At 40.0% G+C, this 16,280-nt stretch overlaps 1 protein-coding gene across 2 annotated transcripts in view; it reads left to right on the plus strand.

Moving 5' to 3' along the window:
- The window catches only part of dcaf17 (ddb1 and cul4 associated factor 17), a 39,517-nt gene that overhangs the window by 20,070 nt on the left and 3,167 nt on the right, over positions 1 to 16,280 (plus strand). For both annotated transcript variants that reach the window (XM_062069886.1, XM_062069884.1), the window contains 4 exons: positions 6,793 to 6,935; positions 7,242 to 7,351; positions 9,096 to 9,171; positions 9,297 to 9,380. In XM_062069886.1, coding sequence (XP_061925870.1) covers positions 6,793 to 6,935; positions 7,242 to 7,351; positions 9,096 to 9,171; positions 9,297 to 9,380 — 413 coding nt within the window. The remainder of the gene's footprint in view (positions 1 to 6,792; positions 6,936 to 7,241; positions 7,352 to 9,095; positions 9,172 to 9,296; positions 9,381 to 16,280) is intronic.

The raw sequence follows: 16,280 nt of genomic DNA on the forward strand, positions 1-16,280 counted from the left end.
TTAATCACAAATATTATTATTCACACATAAAAACATAGGCTTAGGTCAGGCTGATTAAAAATAAGTACTAACCAAATATATTGCATATTGCATTAGAAGATACTCAATGTTTTTTTTTTTATTCAATTGTGTTTTACTAAAATAAATAAACTAAATTAATAATGAACTTAGTTCTTAACTTTCTTTACTCAACTTAACTAACTAAAAAGGTACAAATGAAAATACAGCTTCACCACTTAAGTCATAATTTCTAAAGGGGAACTGCACTTTTGTGAGAATTTTGTTTATCATTCACAGTCCTTGTGTAAGACAAGCATCCATCCATTTTTTTACCGCTTGTTCCTTTCTCTGGAGCCTATCCCAGCTGCACTCAAGCGAAAGGCAGGGGTACACCCATATGTTTTTCTGTTTTTATGCATTCTAACTTGTAAATAAAAGTTAGCAAAAGCCAGCTAACAATAGGGCGAATGAGATTTGCTCTATTCTGCCTGTAAAGCACTCTAATAACATCCAAAAACCTCCATCATTGTTTTGTGTATTTTTCGGACTATAAGTCACAGTTTTTTTCATAGTTTGGCCGGAGGTACGACTTATACTCAGGAGCGACTTATGTGTGAAATTATTAATACATTACCGTAAAATATCAAATAATATTATTTAGCTCATTCACGTAAGAGACTAGACGTATAAGATTTCATGGGATTTAGCGATTAGGAGTGACAGATTGTTTGGTAAACGTATAGCATGTTCTATATGTTATAGTTATTTGAATGACTCTTACCATAATATGTTACGTTAACATACCAGGCACGTTCTCAGTCGGTTATTTATGCGTCAAATAACGTACACTTATTCAGCCTGTTGTTCACTATTCTTTATTTATTTTAAATTGCCTTTCAAATGTCTATTCTTGGTGTTGGGTTTTATCAAATACATTTCCCCAAAAAATGCGACTTATACTCCAGTGCTACTCACTCGCTAGGTACATCGTTGAGCCCTCTGGAGACGTCGTGGGCTTCAATCAACGAAACGTCGATGAAGCAGGGTGCCCACCCGAAGACCCCAATGACATACTTACCCTCCCTTTCACCACTCCACACCGACTGCTACAGTCAAGATTGTTCCTACTTACCAAAGGGATTGAAACATCTAGTTCTATTTGCTTTACTGATCTTCTGGAAGAAAAACCCAGTGACTGTTGTGAAAGGGCAGCTGACAACAAGGGAAAGACCTTGTGACAGCTTGGAGAGACAGCTGACAGGAGGAAATAGACCCCAACGGGGCTGTTATGGGCTAGCTACCCACAGCAGCAGGCTCCGTCACCCTATTAGGGCACAAGAGCCACCATATCTGGCTACAGAAAGTTCAAGAAGAAGAATACCCCTAGAGTCTGTGAGAGCAGGGGCGCAAGAAGACTCACAGGCTGATCTCCCGGTAACGACCCTTGGAATGGACACGACAATGAATGAAGGTAGTAGTAATACTCTTGAGAAACCAGCAGTTGGACATGTTCTTCAGATGTGTGTGTGTGGATGGGCTAAAGTAACATCAACCCATGGTCTTAAAGTTCACCAAGGACGGAAGAAATGCCTGAAAACCCCTAACCCAGGGCCCCGCATTGACCGGCTTCTGTTAAGAAGAAGGTTAAATCAGTCGGATGAAACTCAGCGGCAGGAAGAAACCCACAGTCCGCAGAGCATCAGCACCCCGCAGGATGAGGAGGAAGCATCAGGCAGAACCACCAGTCCAAGACCATACCCAGTACACCGCAAAAAGGAAAACATGCAAGGACGTAAGCCGTTGGTGAATGGCCAAAGTCTAACAGCAAGGAGTGGGAAACCATCAACATAGACTTAAGCCTTATCCTAAGTAACATCAAAGGATCAGCCGAAAAGAAGCTGGAGAAGATGGGTGACCTAATCTACAGCTACGGAGAGAAGAGATGTGGAGTGAAGGAAAAAGTCAGAAAGGAAGACATGCTTCCCGCCCCCAAATCTCGTCGGCTTCAAGAAATCCATCTACTTGTAAAAGAAAGGCGACAGCTAAGGAAGGTGTGGAGAAAGGCAACAGCAGAAGAAAGGGAAGGCATCGACCTCCTTCAAGAGGAATTAAAACAGAGGCTCTCAAAACTCCGTCGAGCGGAAAGCCTAAGGATGCGTCGGAAGAAGAAAGAAAAAGCCAGAACCGACTTCTACAAAGACCCCTTTAAATTTGTGAAAGGGATTTTCACAAAAGAGAAGAGTGGATCTCTGAAAACATCAAAAGACCAGGTTGAAGAATATCTGAGAACCATCTATACTGATGAGAAGAAACATGAACCGGTCATTGTCCCCACTGACATCCCTCCTATATCACCCGCACAACATCAGGTTGATGTCAGCCCTCCCAAGCTGAGCGAGGTGAAGCAGGCAGTAAAAAAGGCAAGATCGGCATCTGCCCCAGGCCCTAATGGTGTTTCGTATAGTGTCTACAAGAACGCTCCGGAGGTTCTGAAATTCCTGTGGAAAAACATGAGAGTGGTGTGGGACAAGCAGATCATCCCGAAAGCCTGGCGAAGAGCGGGAGGAGTGCTTATCCCAAAAGAAAAGAACTCGACCACCATTGAACAGTTTCGCCAAATAAACCTTCTGAACATCGAAGGCAAGATTTTCTTCAGCGTATTGGCACAGCGACTAACAGAGTATCTGAAGCAAAACCACTTCATTGATACATCGATCCAAAAGGCTGGCATAGCAGGCTTCTCTGGATGCCTCGAACATAACAGCATCATATGGCATCAAATCCAGACTGCGAAAAAAGAAGGAAAAGATCTTCATGTCTTGTTCCTTGATCTGGCCAACGCCTATGGATCAGTCCCTCATTCATTGCTGTGGACTGCCTTTGAATTCTTCCAAGTGCCAACTACAATCCCAAATCTCGTAAAACACTATTTCCAGGATTTGCAGTTTTGCCTCACAACATCAGGCTTCACCACAAAGTGGCAATCTCTGGAAGTAGGCATCATGGCTGGGTGCACCATCTCCCCATTGGCCTTTACGATGGCAATGGAAATCATTATTAGAGCATCGAAATGGGTGGTTGGAGGAGAACGACTACAATGTGGTCAGAGATTACCACCAATTCGAGCCTATATGGACGATATAACAACACTCACAACAACTGTCCCCTGCACCAAGAGACTGCTGGAGAAACTTCATTCAAATATAACATGGGCACGGATGAAGTTAAAGCCCAGCAAGTGCAGAAGTATCTTCATTGTGAAAGGCCAAGTCACAGACCAGAGATTTCATGTCAGCGGAACACCAGTACCAACTGTTTCAGAAATGCCAGTAAAGAGCTTGGGAAGGTGGTACGACGCAAGGCTCAAAGACACCGAACAGTTTGAGCAACTAAAAAAGGATACCATCACTTACATGGATTGCATCAATAAAACCTTGTTGCCAGGAAAACTTAAGTTGTGGTGTTTTCAATTTGGCATACTCCCAAGACTCTTGTGGCCTTTAACTGTGTACGAAATCCCCATCACCAAGGTTGAAAAATTGGAACGTGTGATAAGCACACAGCTGAAACAGTGGCTTGGAGTTCCAAGATGCTTCAGTTCTATTGGACTATATGGGCATGGCAAATTGGAATTACCAATCTCAGGACTGGTGGAAGAATTCAAATGCACCAAAGCAAGGCTGGTCATGACGCTAACTGAAACTGAGGATGCAGTCATTCGAACAGCGGCCCCCCGAGTAACAGCGGGAAGGAAGTGGATTCCATCAGAAGCTGTTCAGAGTGCAAAGTCTGCCCTTCAATTCAGAGATGTGGTTGGGCAAGTACAGCATGGGAGAGCAGGGCTCGGGCTCATCCCAAAACCTCCCCTATGGCACAAAGCAACATCAGAGCAGAAGAGACGGCTAGTAGTAGAGGAAGTCAGGAGACAGGAGGAGGGAGAGCGACATGCTAAAGCCGTCTCAATGGCCAAGCAGGGGAGATGGACCAACTGGGAAAGCCTGGAGAAGAAAAAGCTCAACTGGTATGACATCTGGCAGATGGAGGGAGCACGACTGAGTTTTATCATCAGAGCCACGTACGACCTGCTACCGTCCCCTATAAATCTGAAAACCTGGTACGGAGAAGATCCCGCCTGTTCCCTGTGTCAAGTACCTGCATCTCTAAGGCATATCCTATCAGGGTGTACTATAAGTCTCACCCAAGGACGCTATACTTGGCGGCATAACCAAGTACTCAGAGAGCTTGCATCAACACTGGAACAGAGGCGAACCACCACAAACAATCTCCCACTAACACCAGCAGGAAAGGTCCACTTCACACAATTTGTACCAGCTGGCAAACATCAAGAGTGTCAAACAACACCAAATAATGCAAGCATCCTGCAGTCGGCTCGAGATTGGAAATTGGAAGTGGACCTTGATAAAAAGCTTGTGTTTCCCCCAGAAATAATGGCTACAACACTCCGGCCAGACATGGTCCTGTGGTCTCCAAAAGCAAAACTGGCTTATGTCGTGGAACTGACGGTACCATGGGAAGAAGGGGTTGAAGAGGCTTACGAAAGGAAAAAAACCAAATATTCTGACCTGGCAGCTGAAGCATCCCAGAACGGCTGGAAGACCAGCATTTTCCCAGTAGAGGTGGGATGCAGGGGATTTATTGCCACATCTACCATCAGTCTGTTGAGAAAAATGGGGGTGAAAGGACGCTCCCTCCAACAGACTATCAAGTCCATGTCAAGAGCTGCCGAAAAAGCCAGCAACTGGCTCTGGATTAAGCGCAAGGACCCCAATTGGGCAGTAAAATGAGAGACAATGGTATGCGGTCAGGCTTAGGCCTGTCTCAGGGAAAAGGACGACCCTGCCATGCAGAGTCCAACAGGATGAGGAGGGTATGGCATGGAGGGGGGTGTACCTGGGACGCTAGGTACATCGTTGAGCCCTCTGGAGACGTCGTGGGCTTCAATCAACGAAACGTCGATGAAGCAGGGTGCCCACCCGAAGACCCCAATGACATACTTACCCTCCCTTTCACCACTCCACACCGACTGCTACCGTCAAGATTGTTCCTACTTACCAAAGGGATTGAAACATCTAGTTCTATTTGCTTTACTAATATGTTTTTTTGCTTCTTTATTATGCATTTTCGGCCAGTGCGACTTGTACTCCGGAGCGACTTATACTCCGAAAAATACGATAGTTGGGACGGTGTGCAGCTGACGTCCACCTCGGATGTTGTGGATCAGTAGAAGGAATACTTCGAAGACCTCCTCAATCCCAACTACAAGTCTTCCAATGAAAAAGCAGTGCCTGGGGACTCCGCGGTGGGCTCTCCTATTTCTGGGGCTGAGGTTGCCGAGGTAGTTAAGAAGCTCCTCGTGGTAGGGTTTCGGGGGTGGATGAGATGCTCCCGGAGTTCCTGTAGGCTCTGGATGCTGTGGGGCTGTCGTGGTTGACAAGACTCTGCAGCATTGCATGGACATCGGGGGCAGTGCCTCAGGATAGGCAGACTGGGGTGGTGGTTCCTCTATTTAAAAAGGGGAACCGGAGGGTGTGTTCCAATTATCGTGGGATCACACTCTTCAGCCTTCCTGATAAGGTCTATTCAGGCTACAGGAGAGGAGGCTACGTCGGATAGTGGAACCTTGAATTCAGGAGGAGCAGTGTGGTTTTAATCTGGTCGTGGAACAGTTGACCGACTCTATACTCTCGGCGGGATCCTTGAGGGTGCATGGGAGTTTGCCCAACCACTCTATGTGTTTTGTGGACTTAGAGAAGGCATTCGACCGTGTCCATCAGGAAGTCCTGTGGAGAGTGCTCAGAGAGTATGGGGTATCGGACCGCCTGATTGTGGCGGTCCGCTCTCTGTATGATCAGTGTCAGAGCTTGGTTCGCATTGCCGGCAGTAAGTCGAACCCGTTTCCTGTGAAGGTTGGACTCCGCCATGGCTGGCCTTTGTCACTGATCCTGTTTACAACTTTTATGGACAGGATTTCTAGACGCAGTCAGAATCCAGCTTGGTGGCTGCAGGATTAGGTCTTTGCTGTTTGCGGATGATGTGGTCCTGCTGGCTTCATCTGACCGGGATCTTCAGCTCTCACTGGATCGGTTCGCGGCTGAGTGTGAAGCGACTGGGATGAAAATCAGCACTTCCAAGTCTGAGTCCATGGTTCTCACCTGGAAAAGGGGGGAGCGCCATCTCTGGGTTACGGAGGAGATCCAGCCCCAAGTGGAGGAGTTCATGTACCTCGGGATCTGTTCAGGGCCGAGATCCGACCAGCTCCTTTATTATAGGGCACTTATGTTCCAGTTTTGCACACATTTCCATTATTTTAATAAATGTCATGGGAATTAATTTAACGGTTTCTTATTACAAATGCACTGTTTTTTAAAGTTGCAAGTGATAAACGCTTATTTATAAAATAAAATAAATGTAAAACTAAAGATGCATCAATAATAGATTTTTAATTGAATCATAGCTCCTAAATCGTAATCGTAATCGAATCATGAGGTGCCCAATGATTTCCACCTCTAGATCCAGCACATTATAGTGTAGTTGATACAGAGCAGTGCCATAGCCACCCTACTCACTGTACCTTGCACATTATAGTCAAAGCATTTACATATCTTAATGCACAATAACATTGTACTTTCAGGAGAAGTTTATTTCAAAACAACACTTTATACAAAATGTATAAGTGCTCCATCTTTCTATCAGTTTGGGTGTCATTGGTCTTGAAACCATTAAAGCTCTAGAATCCTATACAGATTTGTTTCTCTAATTCTTTTTTTGCAGAGCGTCCTCCTGTGCTTTTTGAAGTGCCCTGCTCCAATACTGGTGTGCAGATTGGAGGGTTCCCTTGGCACTATATTCACACACCACCACAGAAGCGTCACCAAGGGACTCACCACATTTGCTCACTCAGAAACAGGACTATGGTATGAAATAAATTGCTAAGAATCTTTGGACATATGTCTGTTGAAGTGTTCGGGGTTTGCCAAATGTGGTCCGCACGTGAGAGTAATGTCAGCACTAAGTGCGGTTAGGGCACAGTTGTTTGTGACAGTCCTTTTATTCCTCTGTTAAAAGCTTCTCTCAATTTGACCTTGTGAGTAGTCCATGCAAGACCTTCATTTGCAGTTTCACTCTTAACATGCAAATGTCAACAATTTTTATGTGCAATTTATGTTTTCAAATTTCCTCAACTTAAAGGTTTTCCAATCTTTTTTTTTAAATGAATTTAGGCCACTAATGGAATCCAGAATATGAACTGTTGTTCTTTAGAGAGCGATGTGATTTTCTTGCATCCTGACGACTCGGGAAGAATTATTCATGTGGGGCCCAGCACTATAAAGTAAGTAACACAAAATAGTATTATGAACACCTGGACAATCTAATGAGATCTATTTGTTTGTAAAAGTTATAATCACGGTTGTCGTTTTCCTAGCATAATAGCGAAACGCTGTTGTGTCTCTTGTTTACAGCCAATTGAGGATTTACATGATAGTTCGAACCAGACGCCTCACTAGCAAGACTCAGAAATGATGTATTATTGTAATCTGTTTTAATACAGTACAACAAACAGAGATTTGCACAGTAAAAGGGGAGTGTTAACAGCATTAAAAACAACTTTGAATTCAGTGATGTGTGTGTTCTCTATACGAACAAACAGCAACAAGCAACTTTTCTCTATGAAGTCGCCTGCAAAGTTTGAGAGTGGCGGTTTGCCGTTTTTCGGCTTGTTTTTTAACGTGTGGTTGCTTATTTGGGCTTGCTTTTCTGTCCCCACAACAAAGCAAGACTTGATTGCGTCGGTAGGTAGGTACAGTCAGCAGTTAACATGCCCCCCGGTTGACTTGGTACGCCCCCAAACACACACATGTAAATGACGCATGTGCAGCTACAGTACGTCAGAGCCCAGACTGACAGAGAAACAACTAATGCAGTTGGGAAAACTTAATATAAATAACATTTAAAATATATATACACTACAGGCCAAAGGTTTGGACACACCTTCTCCTCATTCAATGTGTTTTCTTTATTTTCATGACTATTTACATTGTAGATTGTCACAGGGTGTACCCCGTCTACCACCCAAACGCAGCTGAGAAAGGCTCCAGCACCCCCGCAACCCTGATAGGGACAAGCGGTAGAAAATGGATGGATGGATGGATTGTCACATCAAAACTATGAATGAACACATGTGGAGTTATGTACTTAACAAAAATATGTGAAATAACTGAAAACATGTTTTATATTGTAGTTTCTTCAAAATAGCCACCCTTTGCTCTGATTACTGCTTTGCACACTCTTGGCATTCTCTCCATGAGCTTCAAGCACACCTGTGAAGTGAAAACTATTTCAGGTGACTACTTCTTGAAGTTCATCGAGAGAATGCTAAATGCTAGAATATAAAACATATTTTCAGTTATTTCACCTTTTTTTGTTAATTACATAACTCCACATGTGTTCATTCATTGTTTTGATGTGACAATCTACAATGTAAATAATCATGAAAATAATGAAAACGCATTGAATGAGGTGTGTCCAAACTTTTGGCCTGTACTGTACATATACTGTATTTTATAATGAGAACAGATAGAGCCCTGAAGGACTGCAAAAGACCCCACGTTGATATGTGTGTCTTAATGTTATGTTTTGTTTGACAGCCTTAAATAACATATTTTTATGGATAAAACAACACCAAATTATTTCGGTTGGCTTCACCCCCCAATTTTGTATTTACATTTTAATAAGGTATAGTTTTTAAAGATTTTAAAAAAATATATTTCTATTTCCGAGTCAACTATGAGTTAAATATGGACAAAATGTGATTAATCGCAATCAAACGTTTTAATTGTTTGACGGCCCTAAAACATGTTTTTTTATTTTTTAAAACAATTTATTTAGGCAACCATATTGGGTTTATATTTCAACAGGGTATACTTAATAAAGATAAAAAAATTAACTTCTACTTGCGATTAATTAAGATCAATTATGAGTTAACTCTTAAGAGATTGTGATTAATAAACTTATTTTGTTATCTTTCTAAAGACAAGACTTTTGTATCGGGTAAATGCAATATTTTTTCCTCCCAGCATTCTAAAAATCCTTGGTGGGTTGTCATCAAAGGTAGTTGAAGATTTCTCGATGTCAACTCGTCAACACAACATTGTAAGTCTTGCGCTTTTAAACGGTGGACTGTTGGCTTTTGGGTGACAAATCAAACATATTTTTGTCACACATGCAGGTTCCTTCATTTAAAAAAATGTTGTGTTTCTTTTTTACGTCTAATGCAGCCCACTTCACAAGTCACTGTCACCTCTTCGGGGCGCACAGTGAAGAGACGAATCCAGCAGCTGGATGATGACCCAGATCAGGAGGTATTATTAATGTTCTTCAGTAATCACTCCAATCCACTCTACAATCCACATGTACAGATTGTTTGGTAGAAAATGGAGAGATGGATGGATGCTTTATTGTAGAGCTCAAAGTAAACGGCCAGTAAAGTCATTTTGACAGTAAAGTACTTGCATAGTCATTTGCACTAACAGAACTTTTTGATCAGGTCTACTGTATATCTAATCTACTATTATTTACAGGACTAGTGCTAATGAGTTTTAAGATGGGACTTAAATGCTTCTACTGAGGTAGCATCTCTAACTCCAGAGTACTGGAGCCCAAATAGAAAACGCTGAATGGCCCACAGACTTTTTTCTGTGCTCTGGGAATTACTAATTAGCCGGAGTTCTTTGAACGCAGATTTCTTGCTGAGACATATGGTACAATACAATCAGCAAAATGGGATGGAACTAGTAGTAAAACCTTAAAGTCGCATCTTAAGTGCACAGGAAGCCAGTGCAGGTGAGCCAGTGTAGATAAATATGTATATAAAGGTATAGAGTGTCCGCCCTGAGATCGGTAGGTTGGAGTTCAAATCCCAGCCGAGTCATACCAAAGACTATAAAAATGGGACCCGTTTCCTCCCTGCTTGGCACTCAGCATCAAGGGTTGGAGTTGGGGGTTAAATCACCAAAATGATTCCCGTGCGCGGCGCCGCTGCTGCCCACTGCTCCCCAAGGGGATGGGTCAAATGCAGAGGACAAATTTCACCACATCTAGTGTGTGTGTGACAATCATTGGTACTTTAATCTTTAATCTTTAATACAGGTATGTATAGAGGTATATACAGTATAGGCGTAATATGATCAAACTTTCTTGTTCTTGTCAAAAGTCTAGCAGCCGCATTTTGTACCAACTGTAATCTTTTAATGCTAGACATAGGGAGACCCGAAAATAATATGTTCCAGTGATCGAGACGAAACGGAACGAACGCATGAATAATGATCTCAGTGTCAGTAGTGGACAAAATGGGACAAATTTTAGCGATATTACAGAGATGAAAGAAGGCCGTTTTAGTAACACTCTTAATCTGTGACTCAAACGAGAGAGTTGGGTCGAAGATAATACCCAGATTTTTTACCGAGTCGCCTTGTGTAATTGTTTGGTTGTCAAATGTTAAGGTGGTATCATTAAATAGGTGTGTAATTGTTTGGTTGTCAAATGTTAAGGTGGTATTATTAAATAGGTGTCGTGTCTAGCAAGACCGATAATCAGCATTTCCGTTTTCTTAGTGTTGCGATGCAAAAAGTTAGTGGACATTCATTGTTTAATGTCATTAAGACACGCCTCCAGGTGACTACAATCTGGCGTGTTGGTCAGCTTCAGGGGCATGTAGAGTTGGGTGTCATCAGCATAACAGTGAAAGCTAACATCGTATTTGCGTATGATGTCACCTAGCGGCAGCACGTAGATGCTGAAGAGTGCATGGCCAAGAACCGAAGTCTGTGGAACTCCACACGTTACCTTAACATACTCCGAGGTCACATTGTTATGGGAGATGCACATCATCCGGTCAGTAAGATAGGAGTTGAACCAAGAAAAGGCTAAGTCTGACAACCAATATGTGTTTTGATACGTTCTAATAAAATGTTATGGTCGATGGTATGCAAAGCAGCGCTAAGATCAAGTAGCAGCAACATAGATGACGCATCAGCATCCATCGTTAGCAATAGATCATTAGTCATTTTTGCGAGGGCTGTCTCCAAAGAGTAATTTGCCCTGAAACCGGACTGAAAGGGCTCACAGAGATTGTTAGATGCTAAGTGTTCATTTAGCTGCTGTGCAACAATTTTTTCGAGGATTTTCGAGATAAAGGGAAGGTGGGACACCGGTCGGTAGTTTACCATGAGGTCAGGATCGAGGTTAGGTCTTTTGAGCAGAGGTTGAATGGCCCTTTTTTTTAATGCTAAGGCAACGGTGCCAAAGGAAAATGATAAGTTAATAATGTTTAGCACTGATGGTCCTAATATTACGAACAGCTCCTTAATAAGTTTCCCAGGAAGTGGGTCAAGTAAACATGTGTGTTTTGTCCCATTTAGAAAGTCGCAGGAGTTCCTCTAATGTTATTTCTTCAAAAAGAGACAGATTATGTTGGAGGGCAATATCCGGCATACATACATTCGTATCTGCGTTAATAGATCCCAGTTTTAGCTGGCACATGTTATCTTTAATCTCCTTTCTAATGAGTTTCTTATTAAAGAACTTCATAAAGTCATCAGCCGAGTTGGTCGAGCTGCTGGGGGGAGTCTCTTGTTGCATTAGTGATGCTACAATACTGAACAAATATTTAGGATTGTTTTTATTGAGGCGAATGAGATTGGAGTAGTAATTACTTTTAGCTAAGGTAAGCGTGCGTTTATAAATTATTAAACTACCACTCCATGCTTGATGGAAAACTTCAATTTTAGTCACACGCCATTTTCGTTCCAGCTTTATACATGATAGTTTAAGAGATCTGGTTTCTTCTGTAAACCAGGGGGTACACCTTTTAGGGGCCCTTTTTAGCTTTAATGTTGCGGCTGCTAAAGCAGTGGTTATTAGTCACTTGTTGACAATGGGTCAGAACTTCAAATTGTATAAGGTAATGATAGGACATTACTTTAGTGTACGACAGTATCATAACTTTGAAGGTGGTGACACGCCGCACAAGGACTAGGTCTATCGTATTATCGTTGCGATGCGTGGGTTCATTTATTATTTATGTAAGACCACAGCTATCGATTATAGTCTGGAGCGCCACGCACGGAGGGTCTGATGGGGTATTCATAAGGATATTAAAATCCTGCATTATAATTATATAATCTGCATACGTCACTAGTAGACTGACCATACCCATTTCCCCCGGACATGTCCTGTTTTGCGGGGCTGTCCGGGCGGGGTTTCTTAAATGCCTCAAATGTCCGGTATTTTGAGTTAGGTTTGCGTGTATTTTCAATGTACGTCCAGAGTTAAGAAGGGGTTAAAAACAAAACAAATTGTGAAGGTGTGCGCACGCAGCAACATCCGTGAGGGAGGGGCAGAGACAGAGAGCGAGACAGTCGAGAAACAGACAGAACACAAGAGAGAAGCCGAAACGTAAATGCAACTTCACGGATGATTTGCGGGAGAAGTATCTGTGTTTTCGTCCTGGCCGTGACACATGGAAGGCAGAATGCACTGTGTGCAAATCAGGAACGTATGTATCTGTGGCAAATAAAGGGGCCAACAATCTACAAGCCCATATGGACACTACAAAGCACGAAACAGCTGTGCAGGGCGAGAGCTCGTCTGCTGTTTTTTGTTTGAATTTAATTAACTTGTTTTGAGGCATTATTTATTTTTAGATTATATACAAGAGGTTATTTTGAATATTTTTACCTCTGCACTTTTTTCCAAAGTTGTGAATGTTACAGAATATAAGTGTGACTTATTTTGTTGTACTGTCAAGCAGTGTTGGTGTTAACACACTTTTTGTGTCTTTTTAACGCATTGAAATCAGAAAGGACGCAGATTATTATTTTTTTTTTTTTAATTTTTACCATTTGTGGCCCACAGCTAATGTTTTAAAGGCCCACGGCACATTCTAAAAATACTATTAAAATAAACAAAAACATAACAAAAGTGAAATAAAAAAGCTTAAAGGTTAAAGACTAAACAAGAGGACCTACATTCAGGATTGCATCCACCTACACTTATTGAGATTATTGAAACAACATCAAAGATTGTTGAACAAGAAAATATGGAACTAAAAAATTTCTGCAACAAAGATTACAAAAACCAGGATTTGGAAAATGATATAGATCCAGATACAAATGTTTTCTCCCACATCAGTAATAATTGTTTTTATTATACAGATTATCAATATAATAGCAACATTACATGCGATAACAAATTGTCAATTATTCATTTTAATAGCAGAAGCTTGTATGCAAACTACAACAACATTAAGAACTTTTTGGAACACATCAACGAACCATTCAAAGTGATTGCTGTCACAGAAACATGGATTGATGATAAAAAAGGAATAGATTTTGATCTGGAGGGATATGAACTAAACTACATCAACAGAACCAACAAAAATGGAGGAGGAGTAGCTGTGTACGTGATGAAGAACCTGAACTACAAAGTAGTAAAAAACATGTCATTTGCTATAGATAATATCTTAGAATGTATAACCATTGAAATATGTCAGGAAAAAAGCAAAAACATTTTCATCAGTTGTATATATAGATCACCTAAGTCAAGTATAGAAACATTTGAAGAATGGATCAAGGCTACTTACATGGACAATGGTCAAAGAATAATGTTCTTATGTGGTGACTTTAATATTGACTTATTGAACCCTAACAAGCAAAAGTCTATTGATGACTTCATTGATACAATGTACAGCATCAGTTTATATCCAAAAATCACAAAGCCAAGTAGAATCACAGCACACTGTGCCACGCTTATTGATAATATTTTTACCAATGAGTTTGACAATAACACTACAAGTGGTCTACTTATAACCGACGTTAGTGATCATCTGCCAGTTTTTACAATATATGATGGACACTACAAGAAGACAAAAGGACATTTCGAAGACTGTGCACAGAGAAGAGGATGACTGCTTTCAAATTGAGCTACAAAAGCAAGATTGGGACAATGTGTACAATGAAAAAGAGGTTGATGAAGCATATGAACATTTCTTAAACAAGTTCATAATACTTTATGACAAACATTGTCCATGGATACAACTTAGTAATAAACAGAGAAAGAATAATCAACCATGGATGACAAAAGGATTAAAAAATGCTTGTAAGAAGAAGAATACACTATATAGAGAATTTATAGCACAAAGAACTATAGAGGCAGAAATTAAGTACAAAAAGTATAAAAACAAGTTAACAGACATACTACGATCATGTAGAAAAGAATATTACAGTGAATTATTGGACAGGAACAAAAATAATATGAGAGCAACATGGGGCATCCTCAATAGCATTATTAAAAATGGCACAGAGAGGGACTACCCTCAATACTTTTTAGACGGAAATAAAAACAATGACAACATAAAGGAAGTAGTTGAAAGCTTCAATAATTATTTTGTAAATATTGGACCAAAATTGGAAGAAAGGATTCCAGACCCAGTTCCAATTGAGGACTATAATGATACCATAGAGCGAAATCCCAACTCCATGTTCCTCAGTAATGTGACACAGGAGGAAATAGTTACAATCGTGAAAAAATGTAAATCTAAGACTTCAACTGATTGTAATGGAATTGATATGGAAACGATAAAAAAGGTTATAGAAGAGATCTCAGGACCATTAATGTATATTAGTAATCTATCATTTCAAACAGGTACACTCCCAAACAAAATGAAAATAGCTAAAGTTGCACCAATTTATAAGACTGGAGATAAACATCAATTTACAAATTATAAACCTGTTTCTTTACTTCCACAATTTTCTAAAATCATTGAAAAACTGTTTAATAACAGATTAGAGAGTTTCATAAATAAAAATAGAATACTCGAAGAAAACCAATATGGATACAGAGCTAATGTCTCAACTTCAATGGCTTTAATTGAAATTACTGAAGAAATTACCAATGCAATAGACAGTAAAAAATGTGCAGCAGCAGTTTTTATGGATCTAACTAAAGCATTTGACACAATTAATCACAATATTTTAATCAAAAAACTAGAACGATATGGCATCAGAGGGTTAGTCTTAAACTGGATAAGAAGTTATCTAACGAACAGGAAACAATACGTGAAGCTAGGCGAACACATGTCTACAACGCTAAATATATCCTGTGGTGTACCTCAGGGATCAATATTAGGACCTAAATTATTCAATCTCTATATAAATGACATTTGTAAAGTTACAAAAGATTTAAAGTTAGTATTATTTGCGGATGATACAACAGTGTTTTGTTCAGGAGAGAACACACAGGAGATAATACAAATAATAACAGAAGAAATTAACAAATTAAAAAGATGGTTTGACAAAAACAGACTATCGTTGAATCTTAGTAAAACTAAAATAATGCTATTTGGTAATAGTAGAAGAGAAAGTCAAACACAAATACAAATAGACGGAATAGAAATTGAAAGAGTAAATGAAACCAAATTTCTAGGTATAATGATTGATGATAAATTGAACTGGAAATCTCACGTAAAAAATATACAACATAAAGTAGCAAGAAACACGTCAATAATGAATAAAGCAAAACATGTTCTAGACAAAAAATCACTTTATATTCTATACTGCTCACTAGTGTTACCATATCTGAGCTACTGTGTAGAAATATGGGGAAATAATTACAAAAGTACACTTCATTCATTAACGGTGTTACAAAAAAGATCAGTTAGAATAATACATAATGTTGGATATAGAGAACATACAAATCCTTTATTTATTGAATCAAAGATACTGAAATTCCACGACATAGTGAATTTGCAAACAGCTACAATTATGCACAAAGCAAACTATAACCTGCTACCCAAGAATATACAACAATTCTTCTTAACAAAAGAGGAGAAATATAATCTTAGAGAAAAATTTAATTTAAAACATTTGTACGCACGTACAACACTTAAGACCTTCAGTATATCAATATGTGGAATTAAATTATGGAATGGATTAAGCAAAGCAATCAAACAATGTACTAATATGATCCACTTCAAGAAACTCTTCAAACTTAAAGTGTTTACAAAGTACAAAGAAGAAGAACCATGACAAACATTCTCAATTTATTTCATCCATCCATTCATTCATTCTTAAAGTAATCTTACTTATCTCATCATATGAAATATGACTTTCTTCACCAATTATTATTATTAAATTCTTACTATTATTTATTTATTTATTTTTATTGTGATTACCTATGGAGTTTATTGTGAATAAATTGAGAAC

The sequence above is a fragment of the Entelurus aequoreus genome, linkage group LG14 (genome assembly GCF_033978785.1).
Source record: "Entelurus aequoreus isolate RoL-2023_Sb linkage group LG14, RoL_Eaeq_v1.1, whole genome shotgun sequence".
Taxonomy (NCBI): domain Eukaryota; kingdom Metazoa; phylum Chordata; class Actinopteri; order Syngnathiformes; family Syngnathidae; genus Entelurus; species Entelurus aequoreus.